This window comes from Anser brachyrhynchus, assembly GCF_964034855.1.
Source record: "Anser brachyrhynchus genome assembly, chromosome: 22".
Classification (NCBI taxonomy): domain Eukaryota; kingdom Metazoa; phylum Chordata; class Aves; order Anseriformes; family Anatidae; genus Anser; species Anser brachyrhynchus.
Genome location: NC_137715.1, coordinates 5,201,121 through 5,227,705, shown reverse-complemented (window position 1 = coordinate 5,227,705; position 26,585 = coordinate 5,201,121). Strand labels below are relative to the sequence as shown.

The 26,585-nt window shown below is 45.8% G+C and overlaps 1 protein-coding gene and 1 long non-coding RNA gene across 25 annotated transcripts in view; one reads left to right on the top strand and one right to left on the bottom strand.

The window, feature by feature from the left end:
* The window catches only part of TANC2 (tetratricopeptide repeat, ankyrin repeat and coiled-coil containing 2), a 283,329-nt gene that overhangs the window by 205,641 nt on the left and 51,103 nt on the right, over positions 1 to 26,585 (top strand). For 23 of the 24 annotated variants that reach the window (XM_080564855.1, XM_080564839.1, XM_080564854.1 and 20 more), the window contains 4 exons: positions 7,265 to 7,546; positions 9,810 to 9,943; positions 21,165 to 21,396; positions 24,443 to 24,609. In XM_080564855.1, the coding sequence (XP_080420981.1) occupies positions 7,265 to 7,546; positions 9,810 to 9,943; positions 21,165 to 21,396; positions 24,443 to 24,609 (815 nt within the window). Of the gene's footprint in view, positions 1 to 6,074; positions 6,303 to 7,264; positions 7,547 to 9,809; positions 9,944 to 21,164; positions 21,397 to 24,442; positions 24,610 to 26,585 lie in introns of those variants that run through there. The other variant, XM_080564853.1, reaches the window with a different exon arrangement.
* LOC308181523 lies at positions 2,373 to 6,150 on the bottom strand. Its single transcript, XR_013941492.1, has 2 exons — positions 6,067 to 6,150; positions 2,373 to 5,959 (listed from the first exon to the last, which is right to left on the bottom strand). It is a non-coding gene; the product is annotated as an uncharacterized lncRNA (long non-coding RNA).

The window sequence follows — 26,585 nt, the reverse complement described above, 5'->3', positions numbered from 1 at the left end:
AAAATAGTTTAGCCTTTTCAGGCATGCAGTCCGTGAAAAATAGGTACTGCTTTCATGGTGATGGATGTAGACACTTAAGATGGCACTTGAAAGAAGCTGCAGTCTAAAGCAAGGAAAGGAAATAAACATTCAACTAATTTATGGGTTCCTATTTAATGAAGGGCACGGTAGATGCTGATTGATACTGTGTTATTCAGAACCGCATTTCATTGTAATAAATAGTGAAGCGCTTCTTGCCTGGGCTTCCTCTCCACATATTGGCAATACCCACGCTATGCATCTTCGTCCGGTATGGGCTTTCTTTGGACAGCAAGATACATCTTCCACTGGGGAAAGTAAAATGGCAACAGAAACGCTTCTAGAGCAAAATATCAAAGAAGTAATGAGCTGTGGATGCTGAGAACAAATCCTGTTTAAAGAGAGAAGAGTCTGTAAAAAGACATGATTTCTGAACAGGCAGTTAAGATTCTTTCAACAAGCTAAGCTAAGTAAAAATTCACGTGGTGTAGCAGAGAATGACCTGCGTGTTAAAGCAGGACGGGCCTTTGTCTGACTTTGTCCCTGCTCGTCTTCAGCCCAGTGGCTTCTTTAAATCGTGCCCATAATACAGCCAGCTTCACTGGGATTTAATTGATGCTTTCAAATGCAAAAAAGAGCCAGGACAGGTATGGTAGACAGCGTTTGAGCTTGGGGTTAGAATATATTGTTCGGGCTGTACCAAAGCTTGCACAGCATTTCATCAGCTATTATACTGGTGAGGAAATTCCACGCTGCCCTACTCTACACACCAGTATCTATAGGAGTAGGGGTTTAATTTACCTTAACATATTATCTGAAGTTCTGGGTATTTCTGTGGTACTCTGACTTAAGTTCTATTAAAATCTTTGATTAAAAATGAATATAGACCCCAGTAAGTGTTTGACAAAATTTTAGGGATGGAAAGGCAGCTTATTCACAAATGCTGAAGTCAAGTGCCTCAATACAGTTTGTCTAAAATGTGTGCACACATCCTCACCCAATAGTTCTGAACCTTCTTGTCCTCTCTTACAGAGCCCTTTCCATGGGTTTATCCTTTACTCAACTTCAGCCCCAAATGCTGAAGTTGCAGTGCAGCCTCCTCTCTCTGTATTTTTTTCCCTCGTGATGTGTGACATGTTTCTTTACCAGTCTTTACTTTGTTCATTCCTTTGTTAGAAGCCGAGCTTTTAAGATGAAAGACTTGTTTATTCTTTTGCAAAGTGGAGCCAGTCGAGGTCGCGGTTGGGAGCTCAGCAGAGCCCCACGTTTCATCCCCTGGGAGCTGCACAGCCCGAAAGGAGCACGGCCACGTGCCTCTGCCTCGTCCTCTGCCTGGGGACCGCCGGCTGCTGAGGCTCGTAAAATAAATAGTAACAGGGGAGGGTTTTGGAGTGGTTCAGCAGACAGCATCGGGAATTAATGAGGATCTGGCGCATAGCTTGCAATTAGTCAATGACAGTTTTAAATAATTCATAACCCTTTTAGACGATCCAGCTAGGAAAATGTTGATGCTGCTTTCTTCTTTCAAAGCAAACGCGTTGGCTTGAAGGTGCGGTTTGAAGCAGGTATTTGCAGGGCAGCAGCTTAAAAGAATATGCACGGCAGCACTGAGAGCCGCTAACCCTGCTCCACGGTTCAGCTCAGCACAGTCAAACAAAATATCTGGGTCTTCTCCTAGCATGTGGCCTTGATTTTGGTGGCTGGTGGCACAAGAAACGTATTCTCAGCACTGATGTCCAAAGGAACCTGGCGCTGAGTGTTTAGTTAATGGCAAGAGGCTTACCAACATCCCTGCCTTCGGTCAGCCCCGCGATTGCGAAGCCTGGGAGTGATAAAGGTCTCGCCAGGCTGCCAGAAGAAGGCATTTGCTCGGTGGTGTTGGTAGGTCTGCAGGGGCAGGAAGGTTGGATGTTGGCAGATGAGTGGGCGTGTCTCTTCTCCGGGTTTTGTTAAGCCTATTTTAGGACTGCATATACCAGGTGACAACCAAGGTGTATATATGCGTGTCCAGTCTTCAGGATACCCTTTGTCTGCTTGGGGTGTAGCGGTCGAAGGTGTAGTCGTCACACAGCCTCATACCCATTCTCACCTCTGGAAAGAAATGAAGATTTGAATCTGTCTCCACCGTTTACAGCAGGAGCATATTGGATCCCACAGCTTACATATTTACTCAGTCTTGTCTTTATATTACCCCTGGGACCGTTTGGTACCTGTTAGACATCTGGCTTGCACTAGCGTGGGCCTCCTCTGCAGCCTTTCAGAAGAAATTACCATGTATTTTCACTCTCTAACACAACACATCGCATATACACACACACAAGTGAGGTAAAGCTACAGCTTACCAAGCACAAGTCTTAGCTCGATGTTTTCCAAATGGAAACTCGATTATTATTTTTATTTCATTTTCTATATATAGCACCAGTGGTGTAACGTGACCGAAAATCTCTCCCATCAGAGGCGATGCTGAAACACGTCGTTTACATCAGCCAGCCCCCTTCACCTGCTGGTCCTGGCCCCGTGCAGCGTGCCATTGCCTGTGTGCATCGTGCCGTTACCCCTGCATCGTGCCATTGCCTGTGTGCATCGTGCCGTTGCTCCTGCATCGTGCCATTACCCCTGCATCGTGCCATTGCTCCTGCATCATGCCACCCCCTGGCATCGAGCCCCCCACCCCGGAGCTGGGGCAGAGACACGGGCCCCTGCCAGCTGCAGCCACCCGCTGGCTCGTCCCCTCCCAGCACCAGCAGTTCCCTTCTCCAGCACCCTCCGTGCCAGCGCGTCCCGCTGAGCTCGCGTGACAGCCCCCAGCGAGGGAGGCGAACCGGAGCTCCCGCCTCTCCCAAGCCATCTCCACCCCAATACAAAAATCTCCGCGTTTCCTCACTGACGTAAACTTAAAGCACGCTCGTCGCCTGCAAGTGGGAATAAAAATACGGCTCCTGCCTGCAGCATTAAAAAAAGAAAAAGCAAATACTTAACAACTTAACCACAAGCTGTTTTCCATGAGGGGGTGGGTCGCAGGAGCGGGTGGGATGGGAGCGGGGGCGAGGTGTCGGGGTGCTGGGGCAGAGGCTGCAGGGTGCGAAGGCAGAGCCTCGCAGGATGGGCAGCAGGTCCTCTGCTGCTGCAGCGTGGGAGGAGGAAGGGGAGGGATGAGTCGGGGGATTCTCGAGGCAGCGGGTGCCTGGGTCATTCATAGCTTTCAGAGCAGAGCATTGCACAGCCCGGGGGAGGATCTCACATCGGAGCACGAGGCTTGACGTAGAGCCCCAGGTTGGTCAAAAAACGTGTTTGTAGTTACAGCAAGAGCTTCAGGGTGGTAGCACAGCTCTCACCTCTCCCCGTGTAGATAAAATATCCCGCTGCTGTACCACGATAGGTAATTTTCAATGAGTTCAGCCTTTGGAGCTCGTTTCTCGCTACAGGGGCGGGTGTGGGAGCGCTCTGCACCATGGAGTGCCTTCGGGACAGCCGGGGGCTCTGCGGGGGTTTGAACCTTTCCGTGCAGGAGGCGAGCTGCTGAAGGAATGCCCGACCTCAGCAGATGCTGAACGGTGCACGGGCTTTTCTTAAGTAGCTGGGGGCCCTAAAACTTCAAAGAAACCCAACGGTCCCAACTGGAAGCAGCTCGTGTAGGCGATGGGAGCGGGATTGTGCCAAGAGAGGACCCTCAGCAAAGCGAGTCCTTTACTTAAATCCTTCTGCGGCTCTGCTCGGGGGACTCCCCCTCTGCAGCTTCGCGGGGTTTGGTTTAAAATAGGCTGTGAGGACATCTAGAAGTTGTATGGTGGGTCAGTTTATCTCAAAACAAATTGAATTCAGCTTCCTGAACCACAGCTCAAATCTGCCACATCTCATGGCATTGGCTTAAATCTCTGTATCGTACAAAAAGCGGCGCGGCTGGGAGGTGCTCAGGGCTCACACCCGGCTCTGAGGCTGAACTCATATCCTGCTCTTGCAGCTCCGGCCCCTTCGGTTAGCCTTAGCTTGAGGGAATCCTGTCTCAAATAAAGAGTTTTCAGGTGAAGTTACTTGGTGGGCAGTCCTGATTATCGCTGCCATTCAGGGGCTGTGGGGTGCGGGTGGTGGGAGCCCGAACCCCCCTTCCCAGCAGGTGCTGGTCCCCAGGATGAGGACGAGAGCCACATCAGTCACGCTGTGACACCACCCTCTCCCTGGGCAGCAATCTCCTGCTGTCTTTGTGGCCACTTTCTGAAAGCTTTTCATTAAGAAATTGTCTCAGCAATAAGGAAATGAAAATAAACTGCTGCTGTGAAGAAGCAGCAACTGTCCGTGCCAGCACAAAGAGCTTCCAGCAGTTTGTGTTTTCAGGTTTCTGTGTGCCACCTCCCAGTCACAGGTCTTCTAGGCAGAATGAGCCGTGTGAGTTAATCTTCCTAAGACCAGGTTTGCACCACATCTGTGTGTAGTTGTTACTCTTTGTAGGTGTATGTTCCCTAGATAGCTTGTGCCAAATGGAAAGAACGGCAGATACCTTCTCCCTCCACCCCCAAATGTTCCTGAAAAGGTTTCGAGGCTGCTTTGGTTTTAGGTTTACATTTTATTATAACCTAAAGGTGGAATAAATCCAAAACCGAGAGCTGAGCGTTTCAGTGGCAGGAAGCACACGGCAATCCCCGCGAATCCCTGAAGTCTTCAGGGGAGGGGAAGACGTCTTCTAGGTAAGTTATGTTCCTGAGGAGTGGCGCTGACCTGTCTGCTTTGAATGGCTTCACATTTTTGAACACGCCAGTAGCGCAGGCCAGGCTGCCGGCCAGCCGTGCCCGTCGGAGCATCCTTGTGCCTCCCTCGAGGCTCAGAAAGTGAGGCTGGAAGGGCAAAGGCAGGGGGACACAGCAAGCGTGCTCGTCCCCCTGAGTACGATGAAGAAATGCTTATTTTTTGTCTTTTGTTTTTTCCCTTGTTCTCACCATCAAGTAAAGCTCACAGAATATTTCTGTAGTGGCAAAAGTTCGTGGTGCCGGGCAGTAGTACACAACATGGAGGCTTCTTGGGTTAGAAGTCGGGGTGGGGGACCAGCAAGATAGAAACAAAGCTTTTTAGTTCTGACTTGTGAAATTATTTTCTGAGGATTCAAAAATAACATTTCTGTGCTTTCTGTGAAATATCAACGACACGCAGCATTTTCTGTGGTCAGTATTGTCTCATGTTGCAATTTGGGATATATTATAACGCTACCAGACATAAAAGAAAGCAGTACAGTTGGGGTTTGAAGGATGATGCCTCTGTTTAGGTTCCTTAGCCCTAAGTCTGCTCTGCAGGGGGACCTGAGCAAACGTCCTTGGTGCCCGGGTGCCCCCAGGCCACACAGCCAGGTACACCTTGTCAGTTGTGTTTTCTGTAGGGGAACCAGGTCTTGGATTAAAGGAGAAGATGTGCAAATGTGAAAACTCTAGAAATGATCAAAAAGGCAGAGGTTTCCTGACCTCCGTCCTAATTGGGAGACAAGGGATCATTACTGTCAATGCCTTTCCCTCTGTTTTTTCGCTCTTTTGTAATTGATTCTCTGTACAAAAGGGAGCAGTTACTGCATTCGTTGCTGGTGTGGCAATAGCCTGCAGTGGGATATGGCATATCTTCTGTTAGAAACATGCTTCTGCCGGTGTAATGAAGGTGGCGTGGGATGTTGTAACCTTCCTGATGAGAAGCCGTTGGGAAGCTACCGGAAAAAGATGCTCATATATAGATTAACGTGAAGTCACAGCTCTCCATCTCACATGTTTCATGTTTCAGTAAATTGTCATATATTTTATCTCCTGACATCATATAATTCCAGTTTTAGAGGCTGAGAGATGTATTCCCGCCTGGCACAGGCAGAAAAACATGAAGAAAGGGGAGCTAGAGTAAGCAGACCTGCCGACTCGAGGGCAGCTGTCTCTGGCTGGCTTGATTTTCAGGAGGCTCTGGGAGCCTATAGCATCTCAAGAAACAAATGACAGTGTTAATTTCATAATGGGAACAAACTCCAGAAGCTGAAAAGTTGTTAGGTTAAAGCAAAATAGAGCAGAATGCTTTTTTGGTACTTACTGCATCTTTTAAGTAGAGAGGAAAAGGTTGCATATAAAGTGAAGCCAGTTGTAGCCCTCTTCTGTTGCCTTCATAGGAATTAATTAACCCACAAATGCTTCTGATTTTCCTTTGATTGCCAGGGGATTGCACTTGAATTTCTCCTCCCTCCCCCTCGTAGATGCTGAGGAGGTTTTCAGAAGATGAGGTTGCATATAAAAAGGGGAAAATGAACGCAGCGAGCTTCTACGTTTTAGGTGGTAGCACTGCACAAGTATGCGTGGCAGGTCGGGGGCAGGCATTTCTTGCACACCTTGTTATCTTCAGGGTGCCTGTAACACTGCTTAGGGTTTGCTTTTGCATCTCCCACGTGAAGCAAAATGCACTTACATATATCTAAATTGGGATAATGCACAGCCTAATTTCATCAGGCTCCTGCCCTGATATAAATCTTCCCTGCTGCCTGGGATGTGACAGGTAGATCTTCTGGGGCAGAGCTCGATGGGGCTACTGTAGGAGTAGGTGGAAGGGTTTTTCTGTATTAAGAGGTGCCATAATCAAATATTTGAAGCTGTGTTTCTATTTAGATTGAATTCTGCTGCTTTAATTTTTGCCAATTACCAGTGCTGCAGATGGTGAAGCCTGCCAGTAGAGCTTTAAAATCAGTCTGCGTTTTTAAAACATTTTCTGCATAAGGAGATTGAGTTAAATTTGGGATTTTCCTCGTGAAAAGATAAATGGTCTAATTGTCATACAGGAAAATTCTGGTTTCGTTTATAGATGGTGGAAGAGTTGAGATAACTTTGCTTAGGTTGACTGAACGCTTGTAAGATTTTTGTGCTTGTTGTATTGAACAGGTGACATTAGGCATGCAGTTCTGTGTCACAAGGGGACAGGGACAGCTGCCTTGCAGAGCTTTCTGCCCTGTGGCAGGGCCTTTAATTATGGTGACCTTGAACAAGAAATTTCATTTCTCCGGCTCCACTTTCCCCAATTGTTAACTACTTTCTCCTGTAAAATTCCCTGAACTCCTTTGATGGAAAATGCTGGGAAAGCGCCAATACTTTTAACAGCAAACCTGTGGGCAATAAACAAGCTTGTATTCTTTTCACCTTTTGCAATGAAAAGATTCCTAAGGAAGATTAAATAGTGGTTTCAGATCTATGGTTTTACTCTGGTAGCATTAACACTTACATTCTCTCCCTGTGTTTCTTTACAGTACGCTTTGCACCTTACCGACCTCCTGACATCTCTCTGAAACCACTGCTCTTTGAGGTTCCCAGCATCACCACCGAGTCCGTCTTCGTTGGCCGCGACTGGGTGTTTCACGAGATAGATGCTCAGCTGCAGAGCTCAAACGCCAGCGTTAACCGAGGAGTGGTGATCGTTGGCAACATAGGCTTTGGAAAGACTGCCATCATCTCCAGGCTGGTTGCGCTCAGCTGCCATGGCACACGTATGAGACAGATCGCTTCGGATAGCCCGCACGCCTCCCCAAAACGTAAGTTCAACAGCATGCACATCTTTCAAACTCAGAGACCTTTTCCATCAACTTTTCAAATGTTTTTGCTGCAAAGATCCCTTTCCTCTTCAGACCCAAGAACTCAGTTAAACCTTTGTTGCCAAGCAAAGGAAGCACCTGCCAGCATTGTACTACTTGTGTTCCAAATCTACATTTTGAAGAGTCAAAATAGTCTGTCTCTGTTTTCCCTGGCTTAGAAACATCACAGATTGTCTCTGATCAGGAAGGCTCCAGTTTTAATTGCTCCAATTATTTTATTACAAATCCCTCCTGATGCATTCTCCTTCCTATACATTTGGTTTATCTCAGTTTGTCATGGCTTGAAAGTTTAGGGTAGGTCACAAGCCCGTGTGGGTTTGGCAGCCAGGCTTCCTCTGCCTCCTGTGGGTCCCATCCAATTCCCATCATTCTGCCCTGACACGTTTGCAGGTGGGGATGACAACATTTTAAAATCACTCTGCTCCCAGTAAGTGGATAAGACAGGACTAAAAATACTGAGTTAGATACCGAAAGGTATCTTTAAGGATCTAGGTCACTGTATCTCAGAGAAACTGTAGTTGAATCTGTTTACTGGAATCCAGTGCTCTTAGCCATGTAGAAATATCTGAAATGTCACCGAATGTTGGCATGTTGAGTAGTGTCACTTGTCAGAGCTACAAGAACAATGTGTAGTGAAAGGCAGGGCTTGTTTCTATATTTTAACTGTAACTCTGCGGTGCACCAACTGCATGTCTCCCCAGCTTACTTAGAGGGATTGTGGAGATTAGCAGTCTACTGTACTTAACTGTTTCCAGACTAAAGGCTTGGATATCGAGAAAGCTCCCTGTACCTTTCATGCACAGAAGAAAAAGATCCTTGGTCACCTGTGTTTTAGTTCACGCTCTGATATGTCCATGAAGTTGAAAGTGGAATGATTTCTCAGTGTTAGTTCCTGGGATGGAGACCTTAGAATCCATCAACAGATCTGACTTCATTTCGTAAAGACATGAAAAGTCCTAGTCTAGCTATAGAAGATAATAACTATTCTACTAATTTCACATGCTGGAAAAGTCTACAATGCTTACTAAAATCTATGTTTAATAACAAATGCTAATTAGGTGACCTGACTATTCTACAGCAATTGTGTTACCAGCATTAGCGAACTGGAATAAATACAGCCTCAAACTTTTTATTCTTGGCTCAGAAAAAACAACACAGGTGAAGGTGGTGGTGTATGCTCAAAATCAAGAATGTGCATCATTGCTAGTACAGTCAGGATTTAATTATGTAGGCAGTAGTCATCCTCCTTTGCTGTTTATCATTAAATGGGTCATTGTTTCTGTTACGATTGCAAGTCAAACTCAAGGATGCATTGCTGCAATCTATCCGGGACAACCCTCTGCTAGTAGAGTCTGTTGCTTTTGAAGTGTTCCTAAAATAAAGAAATCAGTAATTAGGCATCATCAAGTACTGCATGTCTTGATGTCATTCAATAATACTCCGTTTGAGTACCTATGGGTGTAAAAATGAGTGGTTTGAAAATCTTAACCACAAAGGTCAGGTGAACGGACTATTGTACCGGTACAGCTGATTTCTGCTTTGCCAGACAAAAGAAATGCAATAGAAACGCAGTTAAATTTGACAGAGATGATTCCAGTATAATTCATTATTTGCTTGCAAGCCTTTTCCAGATCCTGGTGCTACTGCTGCTTCTCTCTCTCTGATAGCATTAATGGGCTCCAGATAGATATGTTAGCTGTGGCTCTCCATTTTTATATGTTATAAAATGGGCACATAATTCAGAAAAATTGTCTGTCTCCACTGAAGAAGGACTCTGAACTAAATTAACGAGCGATGGGTCATAACGAAGGAAGATCTATTGGCAGAACTGCAGAGCCCAGGGAGCATTGCACTAAAATACACCAAACTTGAAGACAGAGCGTGCTTTCAGGAACGCACAATTCATTCAATTTTTGTGATTAATTTAAATCAATGGAATTACTGTGGAGAAGACGAATAAGACAAGCTTAAAGCTTTATCTTAGCAGTCCTTCCCATGCTGCTTCCAAAAGAAAGTTCTTCAGGAGCCTCTGTCCTGGCTGGCTGGTGTCATGTTGTTCCACTGCCTGAAGTCCTGAACAAACATTTGTGGAAAGTGTAACTGCCACAAATGAACTGCTAGAAAATGCCAGCTGTGTAGTAGGCAATAGTAACGTGGGTCGTGCTTGTCCCATAGCCATTCATAACCTCTTTCCTCGGGACAGATGTGGATGCAAACAGAGAGCTGCCCTTAACCCAGCCGCCGTCTGCTCACTCTTCGATCGCCAGCGGGAGCTGCCCCGGGACTCCCGAAATGCGCCGGCGCCAGGAAGAGGCCATGCGGAGACTCGCTTCACAGGTATGGAAACATTCGGGATTTATTTAGGCCTTGGAAACGTGTCGGTTTTAATGGACTCTCTTGGAAGGCCTTCTGTCTTGCATCGCTTTGTGCAATGGAAAATGTGCACATTCAAAAGCTTACTGAGAGAGCACAGAGGATAAATTTCTGGAACAAGTTTTATTACCCTAGGAAAGTTATTTCTGTAAAATGAAATTCCCATTATATCAGATACATGTGCTTTTAACTCTGAGAGTTTCTTTTCCAGCCATCATACTTTATCATTCCAACAGTGGAAGTGTTATGAGATGACACAGCTACCAGAACAATTGTTGTTTTTCTTCAGCAGTGAAAAGAAAATTGCCAAGCGACCGGTGTTTCGTTTTGAAAGGAGCAGGTAGCATACAGCAGGTGAAGGAGCAGGCTGTGAGCATTACTGCTGGGTGGTGCACTTAGATGTTTTTTGGGAGAAGTCTACAAACCAGATCACAGCCTTTTGAGCAATACACGGATCGTTTGCTGTTACAACAAGACTGGATTGTGTATAGCAGTATTGCTTACTGTTGGTAAGCTTTACAGCTTGAGCTTTATTGTATTACTGAGATTCAGTCCTACTTTTGTGATAGTGGGAAGGTGCCATTATATTGCTTTGAAATCCGAGGAGCTTGCTCTTCCTACGCATTTTGAGAGGATGTGAGCAGTTTATGCTTTCCTGTTGCCTTGTTCCTACTATGGAGAGGAAAATATCTAGCAATGTCTTTGTTCTAAATTACTGCCAGGACGTGTTTTGCTTGGCTTTTTGTACCAGATACTGTCTTGTCCTATCTGCTTTCTGCTGCACCCAGATGGCAAGGCAGAGAGCGTGTGATGGCTGTGTTAATAAATATTAAGACTTGATTTTCTTCTCTTCCACATGGAGCTCTTGAAAGGAATGCAGTGGCCAGGCCTGCTTCCATTCAGAACGCATTAGTCATCGTGCTCCTTGTAAATCTTCAGCATTACAGACTACCAGAAAGGCCAGTAAGCGTGCTATCTCTGCTTAAAATGCCTCATCTATCTCGACTTTCTTCCCCTGAGTGCTTCAGTGATCCTGCTGGATACGTAATTGATAAATGGATACAGTTTTAGCTTCAGTTTCCCCCTGAAAAAGGTAAGGGATACGGCTTTTTCAAGGAGCGCGTCACATCTGTGCAAGATGATGCACTGAAGCTTTTTTGCATCTCTGGTTACTGGACCAGTAAGAAAATAAGAAACAATCCTCATAGCCAAAAAGTAAGGTAAAAATGGGTTGTTACACCTACAATACCTGTGATACCTTGGCTGCACACCCCTTTAGGAAAGGCTTCTAAAGCCCCATTCATCCCATAGCCAAAAGTTTTTGTGAAACCAATCCCGTGTTTTGCTGTCAGAGCATAACAAATGAGTTAGGAAGATATACTACCTCTTGTGCGAGCAGCACGGTTACAGATTTTTGGTGGGATTGTTGATCTCCCAATAAATCTCAACTGCCATAAATGCAGACAGCTTCCAGAAATAGCTGTCACTGGCTTCCAAACATGAGGCCTTCCCGAAAAGATCAATGCCAAGGCTGATGAGTTGACCTTCGTGTTCTTGGAATCGCTTCTTTTACTCGAGTAGCTGACACAGCATGCAAAACTTCTGAAAAGCTTCACAATGTTTAGCAAACAGTTATGGGATGAGTCAGAGCAGCAGCGGCAGGGCTTGATTCAGCACTCAGGGACCTTGGGTCTATTCCCAGCTTTGCCGTTAGCCTTGCTGGGCTCCTTGGAGATCAGCATCTCATCCGCCTGCCTGTTTCCCTCCCTATTAATAGCAGAGTGATCCATGCAGCTAATGGTCCTTGGGTGTCTGACGCTGGAAGGATACGTAACGGGGTGGTGTTTGGTGTTCCCAGTTCAAATCAGCAGTTGTCTTCCAGGTATGTCGTTAATGAAGCCATGCACTGAAATTAAGCACGTGCTTAAATCCTGATTCAGAGTATCACTTCTTATCACAAAGGGACCTTTTACTGGAAGTGTAGGAGCTTTTTGGTTTGGTTGGTTTTTTTTTCAGCTCCATGTTCCTGCTGATGGTACTTGATCAAAAGCAACAATTTGGTTTTATTGCATCAGACCCTTTTCCAGTACGGCATGTTACAAACAGTAAGCTTGATGGATTATCCAGCCTCAGGAAGGGAAATAAAGGCAAATAAAATGGGTTAGGATGTTTGTCAAGTTGATAGCTGGAAGTCGTGTGCCTAGTGCACTCTTAGTAACCTCCTGAGTAGCACAACTCAGCATCGCCACTGATGAATACTTGCTGTCAACAGCAGATAAATTGATTTGCCTAGAAGAGCCGTGCCGTGTGATGTCCTCCTAGATAAAACAAACACTGACTATTCCAACCCAGCTGTGGTTTTTGAAGTCTCTGAGTGACATTGGGAGCAAAAGGATTACTGACCTGGCAACGTAATTGAAAATCCATTAAAATAACAGTTGGGAGCTCTTTGTGCTGCGTAGGATCGCCTCATTCGGAAACTCAATCACATGTCTGTAACTTGCTTTTGAGAAATCAGGGAAATTTGTTGTTCATTTGAGGCTTTGAAGGTGTTGAAATCTTAAAAAGAGCTACTACACTGAGTGGTCTTGGTAGACAGCAGTGAAGCTAATCGGTTAAAATAATTTAGCTGCCTAATGTGAGTGTCTGATGCCACACGCTGCAGCACGCCTTCTGTGGGACAGTGTCAGAAAACCCTTACACGGGTAAACTAAAGGTTGCCCAAAGTCTAATCTAAAAAAGAAAAAGGAACATCCTTTGCAGGAGAAAGCCATATTCTTGTGTCAGTAGCTGTGGAATAAAAAAAACAATTCCTAATGGCCTACTTAAAAAAGTGTTTGTTCAACTGGCAGCAGAAAAAAGAGCCCAAAGAAATGACAGAAAGAGTGCCCCTTGGGTTGGTCTGGTTGGAAAAATTGTTCTTGGACGTGTGTGTTCTGTAGTTGCATTAAGGCTGGAGGCAGAAATGAAGCAGGGAAGAAAGCGTTGACAGTGACGGACAACCACAATTGTCAGGAATATTTTGGGAGATACGAAACATATGTGAGGAGACAGAGAAAGCCACGTACAGATACTCCACCTCTGCTTGCACTGAAGGGAGAAGGATGTTCTCGGGTTGTGCTGTGGTCATTGTGAGACAGAAATGCAGATCGTTATGAAAGTGGATTAATAATATACTAAAAGGCTTAAGTAATTGTTGGCACGGGCTCCAGAATGCTAGTGGGAAGCACGCCGTCCCTCTCACCCACTCCGTTCCTGCTGAAAATGTCACTTACCCCAAACTCAGAAGCTGTGTGTTTATGATGACAGAAATGAAAGGTGAACAGTTGCTTTTCCTCCTCTGGATTACTCAGGGTTGTACTTCTCTGTCTATTTTTCATGCGGTAAGTTCGTTGGGGCAAGGCTTGCTTTTAGCTCTTGTTGTCAGAGATGAGCAAATTGTTAATTTTAAAAATAAGTGACTGAAGGCTGCCTAGCAGGAGCGCTGCTCAGGCTGTCTTTTCAGCTCCCTTGCCATGCTGGAAAAGAGCATTATTTTATTGTATTCGCAGAGTAGTTTGAAGTTATCTGTGATTTCTAGTTCAGTGTCCATCAGCAAACAATCGGAGAAGAAAAATGCTTAGAAATGAGCCAATTTAGAAAACCGGTATCAGGTGTAATTTTTGTCCTGCAAAAGCTGTGCAAGGAAACAATCTGTGTCCAGCTTGTTCAGGAGTTACCTGACGTTATCCTTGCCATGGACCCTAGGAGGACAAAAACATCACAAGGAGAGGACAAAATTCTCTTCCTCCCAGAGGCTGGTGAGCAACCACTGAGGTTTCTAGTGTCTGAGTCCCCCTCTGATGGGAAACGGAGCCTTTTGTCATATGAAAAGTGGTCGTGGTAGCAAAGGTTGGACGCTCCTCAAGGTTTGCAGTGAAGGAAAGAAAACAAGGAGCTTAAGCTTGAGGCTGGTCTGTTCGTTTTGCCATTTCTCCTCCTAACAGCCCGTCTTACTAAGCTTTTGTAAGCGGCAGCGGGGTGATTACTGCCTTGAAGGATTAGCAGAGAAAATACTGGAAGTACGATGATGCTGGTGTAACACCACCGAGGTCTGTTCTGGCTGCCCTCCTCTCCCAGCTCCCGGTGAGAAGTTTGGGTGTGCACAGGGAGAAGATTTTCAAAAGGGAAAGTTCACTCTTGCTGTCATTCCAGGGTCGCATTCAAGGTTGTGGTTGGCATCGTGTTGAGTGCTGTTGTGTAGACAGGGATGAAGAAGTGTGCCAGGAAACTGGAAGCATCAAGTGCTAAATGACTTGCCGTCCATTTCCTCGCAAGGAAAATATGAAGTACATGGCAATATTAATTGCTTCTTAGCAGAGATTTCTGTGAATCAATTTCCGAATTTGTTTTTTTTTTAAGGTAGCTTAATCTAGCTTTCAGGAATGGAGCTGGCAAAATCCCCTTTTTCCTTTTAACTCGTAGGCTTCTCCTGCCTCAGAAGAAGAGGTGGGGCAGTGGAGCTGATAAATGCCCTGGCAGTCATGGAGAAGCTGGTGGGCTGCTTTGTCGGACCCCAGCTCCCAGCAGAGCCGTCCTTGCTGGGGAAGTTTCCCTTCTGTCTTCCCTCCACCCCCTGTCATCTGTAGGAGTTGGTAGCATAAAGAGGCCTGCAGGGAAGAAGAACAAGAGGGATTGTCTTGCCAGATCTGGCAAACTCTCAGAAGTCATGAATAAAGCTTCTCAAATTGCAACACCCATCTTGACACTTGCAAATAAAACATTAGCATTTCTGGCAGAGTGCGTTTGGTTAGCCTTTTGTTTTAATCTGTACGCATGTATTATGGAAATCAGTTTACAGGATTCCTGAATGTATTTCAAGTCAGCCCTCTGACAAAGAGCAGGCTGCCAGTTCTTCAGCAGTGCCAGTGAGTCAAGCTTCAGCTCGGCTCCTTCCCTGCAGTAGGTGCATGCCAGTTTCCTGGTGAGCTAGCCACGGATAGCTGAGTGCAGAGCTTCGTGCAACTGCTAAACTCATGTGCTGTTACTTGGTGCTTGTAAACATACTGCCTGGTATCACAGAATGACTGTAAGGTGAAACTGAAAAAAAAAAAAAGTTGTGAATAAGAACAGCAAGGTTTTTAAGCTAAGATCCCATACAAGAGACAGCACTCCGCACCTCTCCCATGTTGTGCCGTGTTTTTTCTTCCTTTTTTCTATTTATTCTTTCACCCATTGCAATACCCTTTGACTTAATTTCCTCTGAGCAGGGCTGGTGAGCAGCATGGCCAAGTCACCACACTGCTGTCCTTGCTGTGCTGCTTTCCTGTCTCCAAATGTTTCCGGATAATGTATAACTTGGGCTGATGCCTCTCAGCTGGAGCGTGACCTTGCTTGTCCAGTGCTGGTCCTTCACCTCAGCAAAACGAACCGAGAGGCGTTCCCACTGGTACGGAAAAATACAGAGTCACAGACATGTCCTGGGTGACCTTTGCATGTCAGCGAGGGCCACCAGCACCCCTGGGAGGTGAGAGAGCCCAAGGTGAGATGGGTTCAGCTCAAGGGAAGAAGCCTGAACGGGGTGTCCCCTCTGGTTAGGATCACCTTCGCTGTTTTCCCTGGAGGTATTCTCCGTTATTCACCCAGGATTTTTAATGGATGTGATACACAGTTGAAATAAGCCACTGAACAGCTCTATTCGTTGGCTTTCTGGCCGCTGTCTGGCTGCTCCTGGTAGCAGCACTTAAACAAATGAGCCTGAAAGCCAGTTCGGCAGCACTAATGGATTATACCCTACATAGAGCAGCTGGTTTGGGAGCTGTGCTTCCATGGCATTAGCTCACTCAGCTGATGCTGAGCACTGCTGCTGACTTCAGAGGCTCTTCCCCCATCCTTCAAGCCATAAGCCAAAGCGTCATTGCCATTGCTGCAGGTGTATAAAAAGAACAGGAGTCCTCCTACCTTATGCAGAGGTGGAAGGCTTCGTTACTTCAGAGCACTGATGCCATGCGACACTAATGAGTTTCAGAGGGCATTTCCTGGCGAACTCGGCTGTGTAGAAGTAACAAATGTTCCTGATAAACTGGGTCTCCACATCTGCGCATGGTCCTGTTCAATGAATAAAACCCAGCAGTGCTGATTTCCATTCGCGTTATTACAACCAGCGCTGTGCTGGGAGATGGCCTTCTGGCAGGTGAAAGCATGGCACTGGATTTACGTGAAGCTATTTTGTATGGCTCAAATAGAGATAAAGGTCACTAGGTGCAGAAATAGGGTTAAAATGCAATGCTGAAGCGCTTCGGTAAGAGCAGGGAAGCACTGGACAGGCGGAGCAGTGCCGTGGGGGAAGCGAGGTTCTTCCTTTGAGGCTGGTGGGGCTGAACAGGAGAACGGAGGCAGGACGGCCTCCTTGTCCGACACGTGCAGAAGGAAGCTGAGACACGTCACACCAGAGGCGTGATGTCAGAGGAATGCTTCTTACATGGAGGATATTATTTTTCACAAATAATGCCAGAGAGCTACTTAAAATTGGCCTGTCCTATTAAGTAAATATAACTCCTTTCCCTTGAGCCGTCTGCAGCCCCTTTCTCCTTTGATGTGCGCGCTGTCCTGCCGGTCTTGCTCCTGTTCCTGGCTGTTATCTCCCGCCCCCCGGGCCTGTCACATATTTCCCACCTCTGCCCCCTGCCCCTCCCACGCTCCGTCTCTTTTCTCCCTCCGCACTTTCCAGGTGATGCACCACAATCTCTTTTGCGCCTCATTTCCCCCACTCCGGGCCCTTTCTGCCCTCTTCCTCCTGCTGCTTCCACGCGACTCTCCCCGTCCTGTTCCCCGCGTGTCCTCTGCCGTGCCGGGGAGAGCCGCTTTGCTTTTAGCACACACGTGTCGCCCTTTTTCTTCCAGCAGCTGCTTTCGTAGACCTGATCTATATGAGGAAATCTCCCTTTTTTTCCTGATTGCACGGAATTCTTCCTTCCTTTCTCAGCCGAAGCCAAATCCCTTTCGAATCAGGCAGATAAAGGCCTGTGCAGTACCACCCGGCCGCAGCGGGTGGCTTAGCCTGGAGGTGCAGAAGGCAGTCTGCAGGGGGGACACAGCTCTGTGCCGAGTCCGGCGTCCCAGAAAGGGTGGATGGGGCTGTGACACAGGATGGAGGGGCACAAGGAGGCAGCGTGAACAGTGCTGGTTTTGTGAGGCTGGAGAAAGAGAGACGTGGGAAGTGGTTGTGGTGGAAAGGAGGGAGCAGCATGGCCGGCGGCGGAAAGGTTGGGAGAAAGAGGCTCCTGGAGTCCTGCTGCGTTTACCACCTAAAGAGTGTATGAACGATTTCTTTCATAATTCTGCTTCAGCACTTAGGGAGATGAGCCACCGTCATTTATAGGGCGGGTTCAGTGCTCCCTGACCCCACTTCAGGAGGTGACGGGGCCGTGCACGCACCGAGCGCTGGCTGCAGGCCGCGAGAGGCGGTGCTCTGCCGTCTGCGTCTGGTATTGCTCAAGCCTTGTAACACATAATTAATATTTAAAAAAAAATAAGTTGTCACAGAGCTCATGATAACTGTGTTTCTTTGGTGTGCAGCCAGCCAGCTAGACTCTCCAAATTATTTTAGGAACGTAGGCCTTACAGGCCGAGTCCTTGCTTTATTTTTCCTAAGAGGTGCACGAGATAAGCCGTTGTTTTGGCGCTAAGCGGGGCAGAAGCAGATTTGTGTTCAAAAGAGAATCTCTGTCCTCAGAACCCACGTTTGGCATGGAGTTACTTGCAAGCAATTTCTCCTTGCCAGCTTCAAGAGTTTTTTACACATTTGCACATCGGGAAGGAGCACGAGGAGCACTGGCTGTGCAGCACCGCCGGCGCAGCTGGCACGCGAGGGCTGCCGGCTTGCCTTACCCCGTGCTCCAGCATGTGGGATCAGTTGAGGTAAAACATGCATGATACAAGTGTGAATTATTTTTGAAGCTCTCTTGCAAGCAGGAGAGGAAATGATACAAGTTTGTAACTTTTGGCATTTGATATTTAATAGAAACAGCGAAAAAGCCTTGGGTTCGCAATGTGGAGTCATTCAGCTTGCTGAAATTGCATTCTCAGCCCTTACAGAAATGGCATAAACGTGTACATGGAACGGTTGGTTCTCTTTATTTAGGTGTTACTTTTCTCATCCCTTTTTGTAATCCACATCTTTTGCATTAGGATTGCTTATAGGCGTTGTGTACTCCGTGTTTGAGAAGATGATTTAAATTTAATAGAACTCCAGAGCAAGGAACTTCTCAGCTTCCAGCTTTGTAAACATCATTTAACAAACATGAGAGCTGAAATAAAGCTTTAAAAGTATGGGAAGGCCAATCTAGTGTTTATGGTGTTTTGTGCAATGTGATGACAAAGTTCAAATTGAAAATATGATTAGAAACATTATGCTTTAAATTGTATCAGACAAAAAGAACGCGTACTGGTGACAGCAGCCAGGCATGCCCGTATCTTCGGAAGAGCAGGCTGTCCCCTGATGATTCCCTTCATTGTAACACTTCCTAGATAAAATTAAACGTTTCACTCAAGAATTCAGTTTATGATGAGAGCTCGTTGGACCTTTCTCAACAATAGAGCAGAGTTTTTTAAAGCAAAGAAATTCAGCTTATGGAAAATGAAGCTTTTACTGAGAGCACACCTTGTTCAATGCAATGTTCGCTTCCAGCCTGAACAAGTTGTTATTTTTCATTTCTTGGATGTACTTCTTGGCTTGTCCAGGTGAGTGAGAGGAGGAGGGACTAATAACACCCAAGACCTGGACATGATCTCCCAGCTCTTAGCAGAGTATCTCAAGCAGTGAGATGGTGCTAAAGGCATTCACCTGCTATGGGGAGAAAGAGCAGCGTTTGAACCTGGTTGGGAATGAGCCACAGCAGCCCCCCTGGTTGTCCTGAAGTCTCCTCCTTTCGTTTTTCATGTGAAAACTGGCTTCCGTTCCCAAAGGCGGAGCAAAGAAACGATTTGAAACCTTTGAAAGTTTTATAGGATGAGAAAACCGTTTCCCACCCAACTCTGGTTATATAAGCAAAGAGCCTGGTTTCTAACACCAGATTCAGCTCACAGCGCTAGCTTTTGGCAGCCTCTTTTTGATTTGAAAATTGAGAAAATGTCATGGAGAATAAATAACATCAAGATGAAATTCTGGCGCAGTTGCATTTGTGAGAACATTGTAGTGCCTATCCTGTAGTTGCCTGTCCAAAATCTTCCTTGCTTACTGGTTTGTCTTCAGATCCATGTATTGAGCACTACATCTATCATACTGTTCAGGCTTTGCCAATATGTGAATAAATCCAGCCCAAGTATCAAAAACGTATGTGAAGGGGCTTCTGTGAGCTGAGTTGTAACTGCACGTATGTTCCAGAAGAAGGAAGTGTGTCCCCATAAGTAGCGGTGACCGTTCTCTGCAGGGGTACTGGCTGCGTCCCCTTTTCCATGACTTGGCTCTTTAGGTTCCTGGAAGAAGTTAGTAAGCCTCTCCTAAAGAGGAGGCCTTATTTTTGTGCCTCTGTACATAGTGTGTTGGAATTAAGAGCTCTGCATATATAGCAATTTGGTTTCTGTTACCGGGAACGTGATACATCAAAGGAGGGCTGCTCAGGACCTTCGTGCTGTGGAGTCCCCAAGTCCTAATCCCCAGATAAATGATATTGCTGAAAAGAAATCACTGCCTTTATTATGGCTTTACCCGGTGCTGTTCTCTAAGGGGATACATTATATTTTAACTGACTGGTAGCAAAAATTATGTTATGAATTTGGAGATATCCATTAAAGCTTAAGCACGTGTTTTAGGACTTGATGCTCCAAATAGCAGCCTAGCTTTATCATCACTGTATGCATCACACCTTGTTTTGACTGCAAAAGGAAATTATTGCATTATATCCCATCGGTAATTTCATAGATTTCTATTTAAAATGAAAAGCCAGTGCTGAGCCAGCAACGTTTGAGGACCCCCCCGGCCTTATGTTTTGCTTTCTCAGTGCCATCTTCTGCAGCCACGTAGTCCAGAGACCGACGGATCCAGACAGCAGCCAGCAGCCCTGGCCACACTGCAGAGCTCACACAGCATCCAGAGATACCCAGCGGTATCAGATACAGATAGGCCACGCAAATCATGTCCTTGGTTAAAAAGCCCACCCTCCCCGAGTTCAGAAGTGTGTTTTATTTTGCAATATTAGTGCTCTGTGCTGCAGCAATGGACAGCACGGGCTTCTTTTCCAGGGCAGTGGTGGCAAACTGCCCCCGCCTGCTTCACTCTGATATTTTTGGATACTGTCAGTGGCATTTGAAAAGGCAGTGAATGGGAGCAGCACTGCAGAAAAGCTTTTTATTTTTGACCTGGCCAACGCTGGCACCAAATGGCCAGGCTGGCACCGAGGATGCTGCTCCTGGCGAAGGACGGGGTGAGCTGCTCGGTGGGGTGGGACTGGAGCAGTCTGCTGAGGGTTCTGCGAGCCAAGAGAGGTCTGGGGGGCTTTTCTTATTTTGAAAAAGAAACCAAGAGAATTGTCAGATCAGACTGCGAAGATAGCACTGGTTTTCTGCAGATTTGAGAAGGCGGGCAGAATTCGGTGGGTGCTGGCAGACTTGGGAAAAGCAGGTGACCTCGGAAAAGAGGAAGGTTTCTTTTTTTTTTTTTTTCTTGACTTGGTTTTCTGAATGAAGAGCTCTATTGCAGCGGATGAGTAATGTATAGTAAGCCTGGCATTCCCTGTTGTTCATGGGAATCTGTCACTTGCAGATGCTACCTTGCTGCAAGGTACTCTCTTCCAGCTAGTGCCGCGTGTCTGCGTCTACAGAGCTTGACGTTTGCAAGCAGCAACTAAAAAGTAAGTTTAAGAAAACAATCACAAGTTATTATTGATGCCAAGTCCTTCCACGGAGCTTGGAGCACAATCCTATCGCTCGGTGCCATGCTTCTGAGATGTCAGCTACTGTCACTGTCCGTCTCCATGAGCAGCTACAGCATAATTTCGTTTATTCCCCAAGTGGCAGGTCCAGTCACTTTTCAGGATCTGTGCCTGTTTTCACCAGCCGATTCATCTGGATCCTTGTCACGGGTGGTTAACACTTGGTGTTCTCAAAGACTTCGCCTGCCAGAACACATCAGAGCCGCCGGACGCAAAACGCTGCTTTTAACTCGTGTCTGACGAAGGTGCGCTCTTGTTCCTTTCTTCTCTGTCAGGTCGTCGCCTATCACTACTGCCAAGCGGACAATGCCTACACCTGCCTGGTGCCTGAGTTCGTGCATAACGTGGCCGCGCTGCTCTGCCGCTCGCCGCAGTTCGTCGCCTACAGGGAGCAGCTCCTGCGAGAGCCCCACCTGCAGAGCATGCTCAGCCTGAGGTCCTGTGTCCAAGACCCCATGGCCTCCTTTCGGAGGGGAGTCCTGGAGCCCTTGGAGAATCTGCACAAAGGTATTGTGAATACACCCCATACACCTTTCCCTTAGCTCCCTTGCACCTTTTTTTTTTTTTTAATATTGTGCTTAGATGCATCTGAGCATTTAAACAAAGCAATAAATTAATCCGTGTTGCAGTCCAAGAGCTGCAGGCAAGAGGTGAGACCTAGAAAAGCTGAGATTATGCCATCAAGCTTGTTTGGACACAAAGGGTTAATCCCTCTTCTGGTGTGCAGTTTGGGGCCACAAATGAAATGTTAATGCAAACGTGCATTTGACTTTGCTTTCTCAGTTTCTTCCCCATCCCAAATGTGGCCTTGCAGCTCTGAAGGTGAGAACAAGCAACAATTCCCATGCACAGCCCTGCTTATGGCAATGTGTTTTGATTTACTTATTTAGGGGGTGAGTGTTTTTCCCTTTCCCTGTCATTATTTAGTGGGCTCTTGAGAATTTGAAGCTTTCAGCAAAAGAGCTGATACCATAAAAGTCTATAGACACCCTGTCTAAAGCTTCTAGGGCAGCTGGTAACAGGCCATATCCTGATTACTGATTTCAGAGCTTTTTCCAATGGAGCATTGATTTTGTCTCCTTTTCTTTCAAGATGCAACTAATTCATTGTGACAATCGCTACCTTTAAGATCTCCGCTTGTTGCCATGAAAACTGGCAGAGCGTTGCAGAGTTCAGGGCTGTGTTGTCCTGCAAAATTGCCTTTATCAAAGTGGCACGCTCTAAGTCGTCGGCCGCAAAAATAGTTCAGATAATTTTCTGTTATGACCCTGCATATATCCCAGTGTTCGAACCGACGTGAAATAGGTGCAGCCTCTACCAGATTCAAAGCCCTGCTGTTCAGATGAGCTCTTCAGAACAAAGCGTCCAAGCCCTGAGCTTCTGAGTCCAACTCGCGTGGTTCTACCAGGCACAAGAACACCCCGAGCCAGCACAGCTCGACAGCAGTTGATTTTCCTGGCATGGAGAAATGTCACTGTAGGAGTAGTGTGGCTACCCTTTCCAACCAACACTCCTGGCAGAAAAAGGATACGTTTAGGAACCGCTGCTCTAAAGGAAAATAATCTGTGGTTATTGCAGTAACTCCTTGGGAGGCGTTCCAGCTCTTGATTTTAAAGGGTTTCAGAGGATGCTTATTTTTCCTGCCAAGCAGGTTGGCCCTCAGCTGGTCCCAAGTTCTTGGGGGGTGGAAAAAATTTCTATATAAGTTTTGTTTCCTTTTGGGCTCGGCATTTGACGCAGCTCTGATGGAGCCAGTGATCAGGGCTCTCATCTTTCAACGTTGCTGATGGAGAGTGCTGGCAAGCTGATTTGTACCAAGTGTTTTGTGACAAAATGAACAGTGTCTGGAAATTGGTTTTAAAATACATAACATTTAAGACTCTGTAAATATATCAGCAGGTCTTTTACAAGGTGCTGTTGAAGCTTTAATGCTACTGGGGCAAAATTATTGCATAACCATTAATGGTGAATGTCACTGAGAAACTCAGATTCATGTTTCTCAAATACATTTTTTTGAATCGCCAGGAATCTAAATAATACATAGGAGAACAAAGTTCTGATTCTTCCCCTCTCCCTGCCTTCTTCCCTCTCCCTCAGGCTTTATGAGAAACATGAGATATGAGCATAAAACTCGTGCTCCATATTCACTCCAGGATTTCAGAGAGTCATAAAGTGTAGTTTCAAGCATATCCAATAAGCTTACTGAAAAGTTAACTGAAAAAGGATCTCTAGTGAATTTCATGCAAAATGTGTGTTCTTCGTATGGATATTAACAGCACATTCAGAAATAAATGCAACTTGGTAGCGTAAGGCAAGGACAAGATGGGATTTTGGTGTTCAGCACTACCGAAAGCAAGGTGTTTACGCGTTTCTGTCCTCCCTGGAATACCACAGACGGCTCGCGTTGTCGATGAACATTTTGTGCTGGATTTTTATAGAAAATTTCCTGATGCACTTTACAGTCAAAGAGAAAAGCTGATCAGCTGTCAGGAATACTGAGCTTTTTTGTCAGCCGGGTTTATCCCTGGTACTTTACAAAGGAGAGCCAACATTATACCGATTAGAACCTGTAGTACGTCAGTAGCTTATGCCGACAGTAGCCTCGGATGTCCTATTTCCCACCCATTACTGTGTTTATTAGACAAGATTACCTTTGAGAAGATATCACTTGAGCTTAAGATCCCAGTCCACAAGAATATATATCATTAGTTCCAAAACTCTACTCAGCTCTCAGCGTCTGACCTAGAAACACTGACTTCATTGTATGCATCACTTTGGTTACTGCATTCACCCGCAGCAAAAAAAAAAAAAAAAAAGTTTAAAAAGGTCGTGACTTGCTTTTTGTGGGATCTGGTTATTCCCCCCAGCTTGTTTATAAAAGTGGTTTTGACTGCAGAGTTCTGATCAAACTCCTTTACAGTGCTGGAAACAGCCAGTGTAACCTTCAAAATGTTGTACAGCCAGCCCCACGCCTGCAGAGTGATGGCATACTCTCCTCAAATAATTGTTTTGCCTGTGAATCGGGTTTGCTTTCATTTCAAAACACTTGTCCAGACCTTACTTGATCAATAAGATCAAGTGCAAAAATAAATTAAGTAAATGAAGTGCAGACATCAGAATCGGAATGGTGTGGAGGTGTTGGGGAAGTGAATTTCTTGGTTAGCCTTCAAAAATTAGTAGAGGCTGACGTCATTTGTGAGTTTAATACCAAAATTACAAAGAACTTCTGATAATGTGCTTATTAAAACTTATCAGAAGGATCTTGATTCACATCAAATAACATTGGACTTTGTGGAAGGATATCTGTTTTACTTGTAGAATATTACATTTTGTATGTCAGAAATAAAATATGTTATTTTAGAAGAATGGAAATTGTTTATGTGTGAACCTACCTAGGAATTAGTGTATCATAAGAGAGGTGCTGCTGCTGCATTTTTATTTCTTCTTTAGCAGTATCTGATGACACTTTAAAACACTGCAGTGACTTTACAGTATATTGTAGTCACATGTTTAGCCTTTTAAATTAATGCCTTTTTTCTTTCTCTTATCTCAGAGAGGAAGATCCCCGATGAAGATTTCATCATATTAATTGATGGCTTAAATGAGGCAGAATTTCACAAGCCAGATTATGGAGACACCATAGTATCATTCCTCAGCAAAATGATTGGAAAATTCCCTTCCTGGCTGAAGCTGGTGGTGACAGTCAGGACAAGTCTACAGGTACACTGAGTCCAATAATTCTGATAAACTGTTGCATTGTCATGATGGGTGTTGATAAAGAATGTCTTAGTATATATAAGGATTTGTTTAAGACCCTGTATTTTAGGTTATCCCTTTGGCTTTTTTATACTTGGATTTGCGTTCCTGTCCCCAGACTCTAGGGAGTTGCAAGGGTCTAATTTGGTATCACTTGTTTATGCCCATAGATGTTCATCGTGTTCAAATAAAATGAATCATTCAAGTTCATTTCATGTGAACTAAATTCACATGGAAAGGGGCTACTTAATCACCAAGCATATTAGGAGACTGCTTGAAAACATCCTCTCCTCCTTGTGGAAGGGCCAAGGAGTGCGCATCTTCATACCACTTTGTGCGACTGCGTCGGAAGGAGTCAATGTTGGTACAAGACATTATTCAGCTCAATTAAGAATATCTTGAGTAGGCGCTGAAGCTCTAGGCTGAATGTTGTTTGGGTTATCCATAAGTATTTTCATTTTAGTTTGCAGCTGAGCAGGTTTTCTTTTTTTTATTATTATTATTTTTTATTATTTATTTATTTTATTATTTTTTTTTTACCTTCATCCTAGCCTTAGCTGCTCGTCACCACTCCCTTTGCACAGGATTAAGCCGCCCTTGTTTTGTTGGCTCATCTGAATAGAGCAAGCTGAGAAGCAAACAAAATGACCCAGTTAGGACAGATCTGCTATTTCAACTGTTTCAAAGCAGAGCCGGTTGATTTGCAGCATCAGTTGTGGGAACACTCACACTGAGCTTTTGAGCCAGGAGCCCGGAGGAGACAGACGTCAGAGGGATGAGATGCGCTTGGGATGAGAGCTGCTCATCAGCTGGCCCAGCTGCTCCAGGGAGAAGGACGTGTCCGCGGCTCTACCTTACGCAGAACAGCACCCATTTTTCCATGATTAGCCACTTTTCATTAGCACGGGGCTGTGCAGTTCATTTGTACCGAGGTCCATTAGGCAGTTTTACCGAGATTCGCTAATATTTATCGAGCTCCGCAGGTTGATTTACTGTGGTCTGCCTGGCAGGGAGCTGAGCGCTGGTTCCAGCTCCATCCAGGCAGCCAGCTGCTGCTCGCTGCCTTTGGAGCCGAGAACTGCAGCTGCTCCCCGAGACACCGGGAGAGCAGGGGCTATCTGCTCTTCTGTGCCGTGCTTCTGGGTCACTCGGTAGCGGAGTAAATTAAACATCATTTCAAAGAAGTCTTTTTATAATGGTAGGTAAATTGCATCTCGATGGCTTGAGTTCCTCATTTAATTAGGGCTCTTGCAGCCCTACAGTCTTCACGGCGAGCTTTAGTTTTGCACCGTGTTCACCCTTTTTATTATTTTGGAGAGTTGGATGCTGCTCCTGAAACTGCCTTATCCAGCTCCATTGCGTCATTTCTCTCCCCACTTCACAGCGACAGAGCCCATCACATGAGAACTCCTTTGGAGAGGCCTTCAGTGATTTGGGGGCTATCAAAAACCCAAAGCATTGGTGAGCTTAGCAGATGAGAGATTCCCTGGCCATGGTATCTTGCAGCAGATAGACATATTTATTTTGCACTGGAAAGTACTCACTGTTATCTGCCCTCGCATTTCGGTGCTTTTCCCTGTTGATAGCAGCAGAGTAGGACAGGAGGAGGTCCTTCGCTTGGCTTCAGAGAAATTTCTTTTGGTCTCAGATCTGTCATCTGGTTGTCCACAGGTTGTTCCCTCTATCGGGCTTCTGCAATGACAGCAGGAGAGATGGCATGTCAGTACTTGGATGGGGCAGGGCAGGAGTAACAAGGGCACTGCTCTGGGGGAGTTTTCCACTCCTTTCCAGGGATGCGGTGTTAGGAACCGTGTCCTTCATTTTGATTTCAGTCATGTCTCACGCAGAAACTACTTGATTATAGATGAGATCGTGAGGTCCTGAAGGCACAAACTGCCATTTTGTGCGCTTGCCCTGATGGAGAAGGTCTTAAAGGAGTC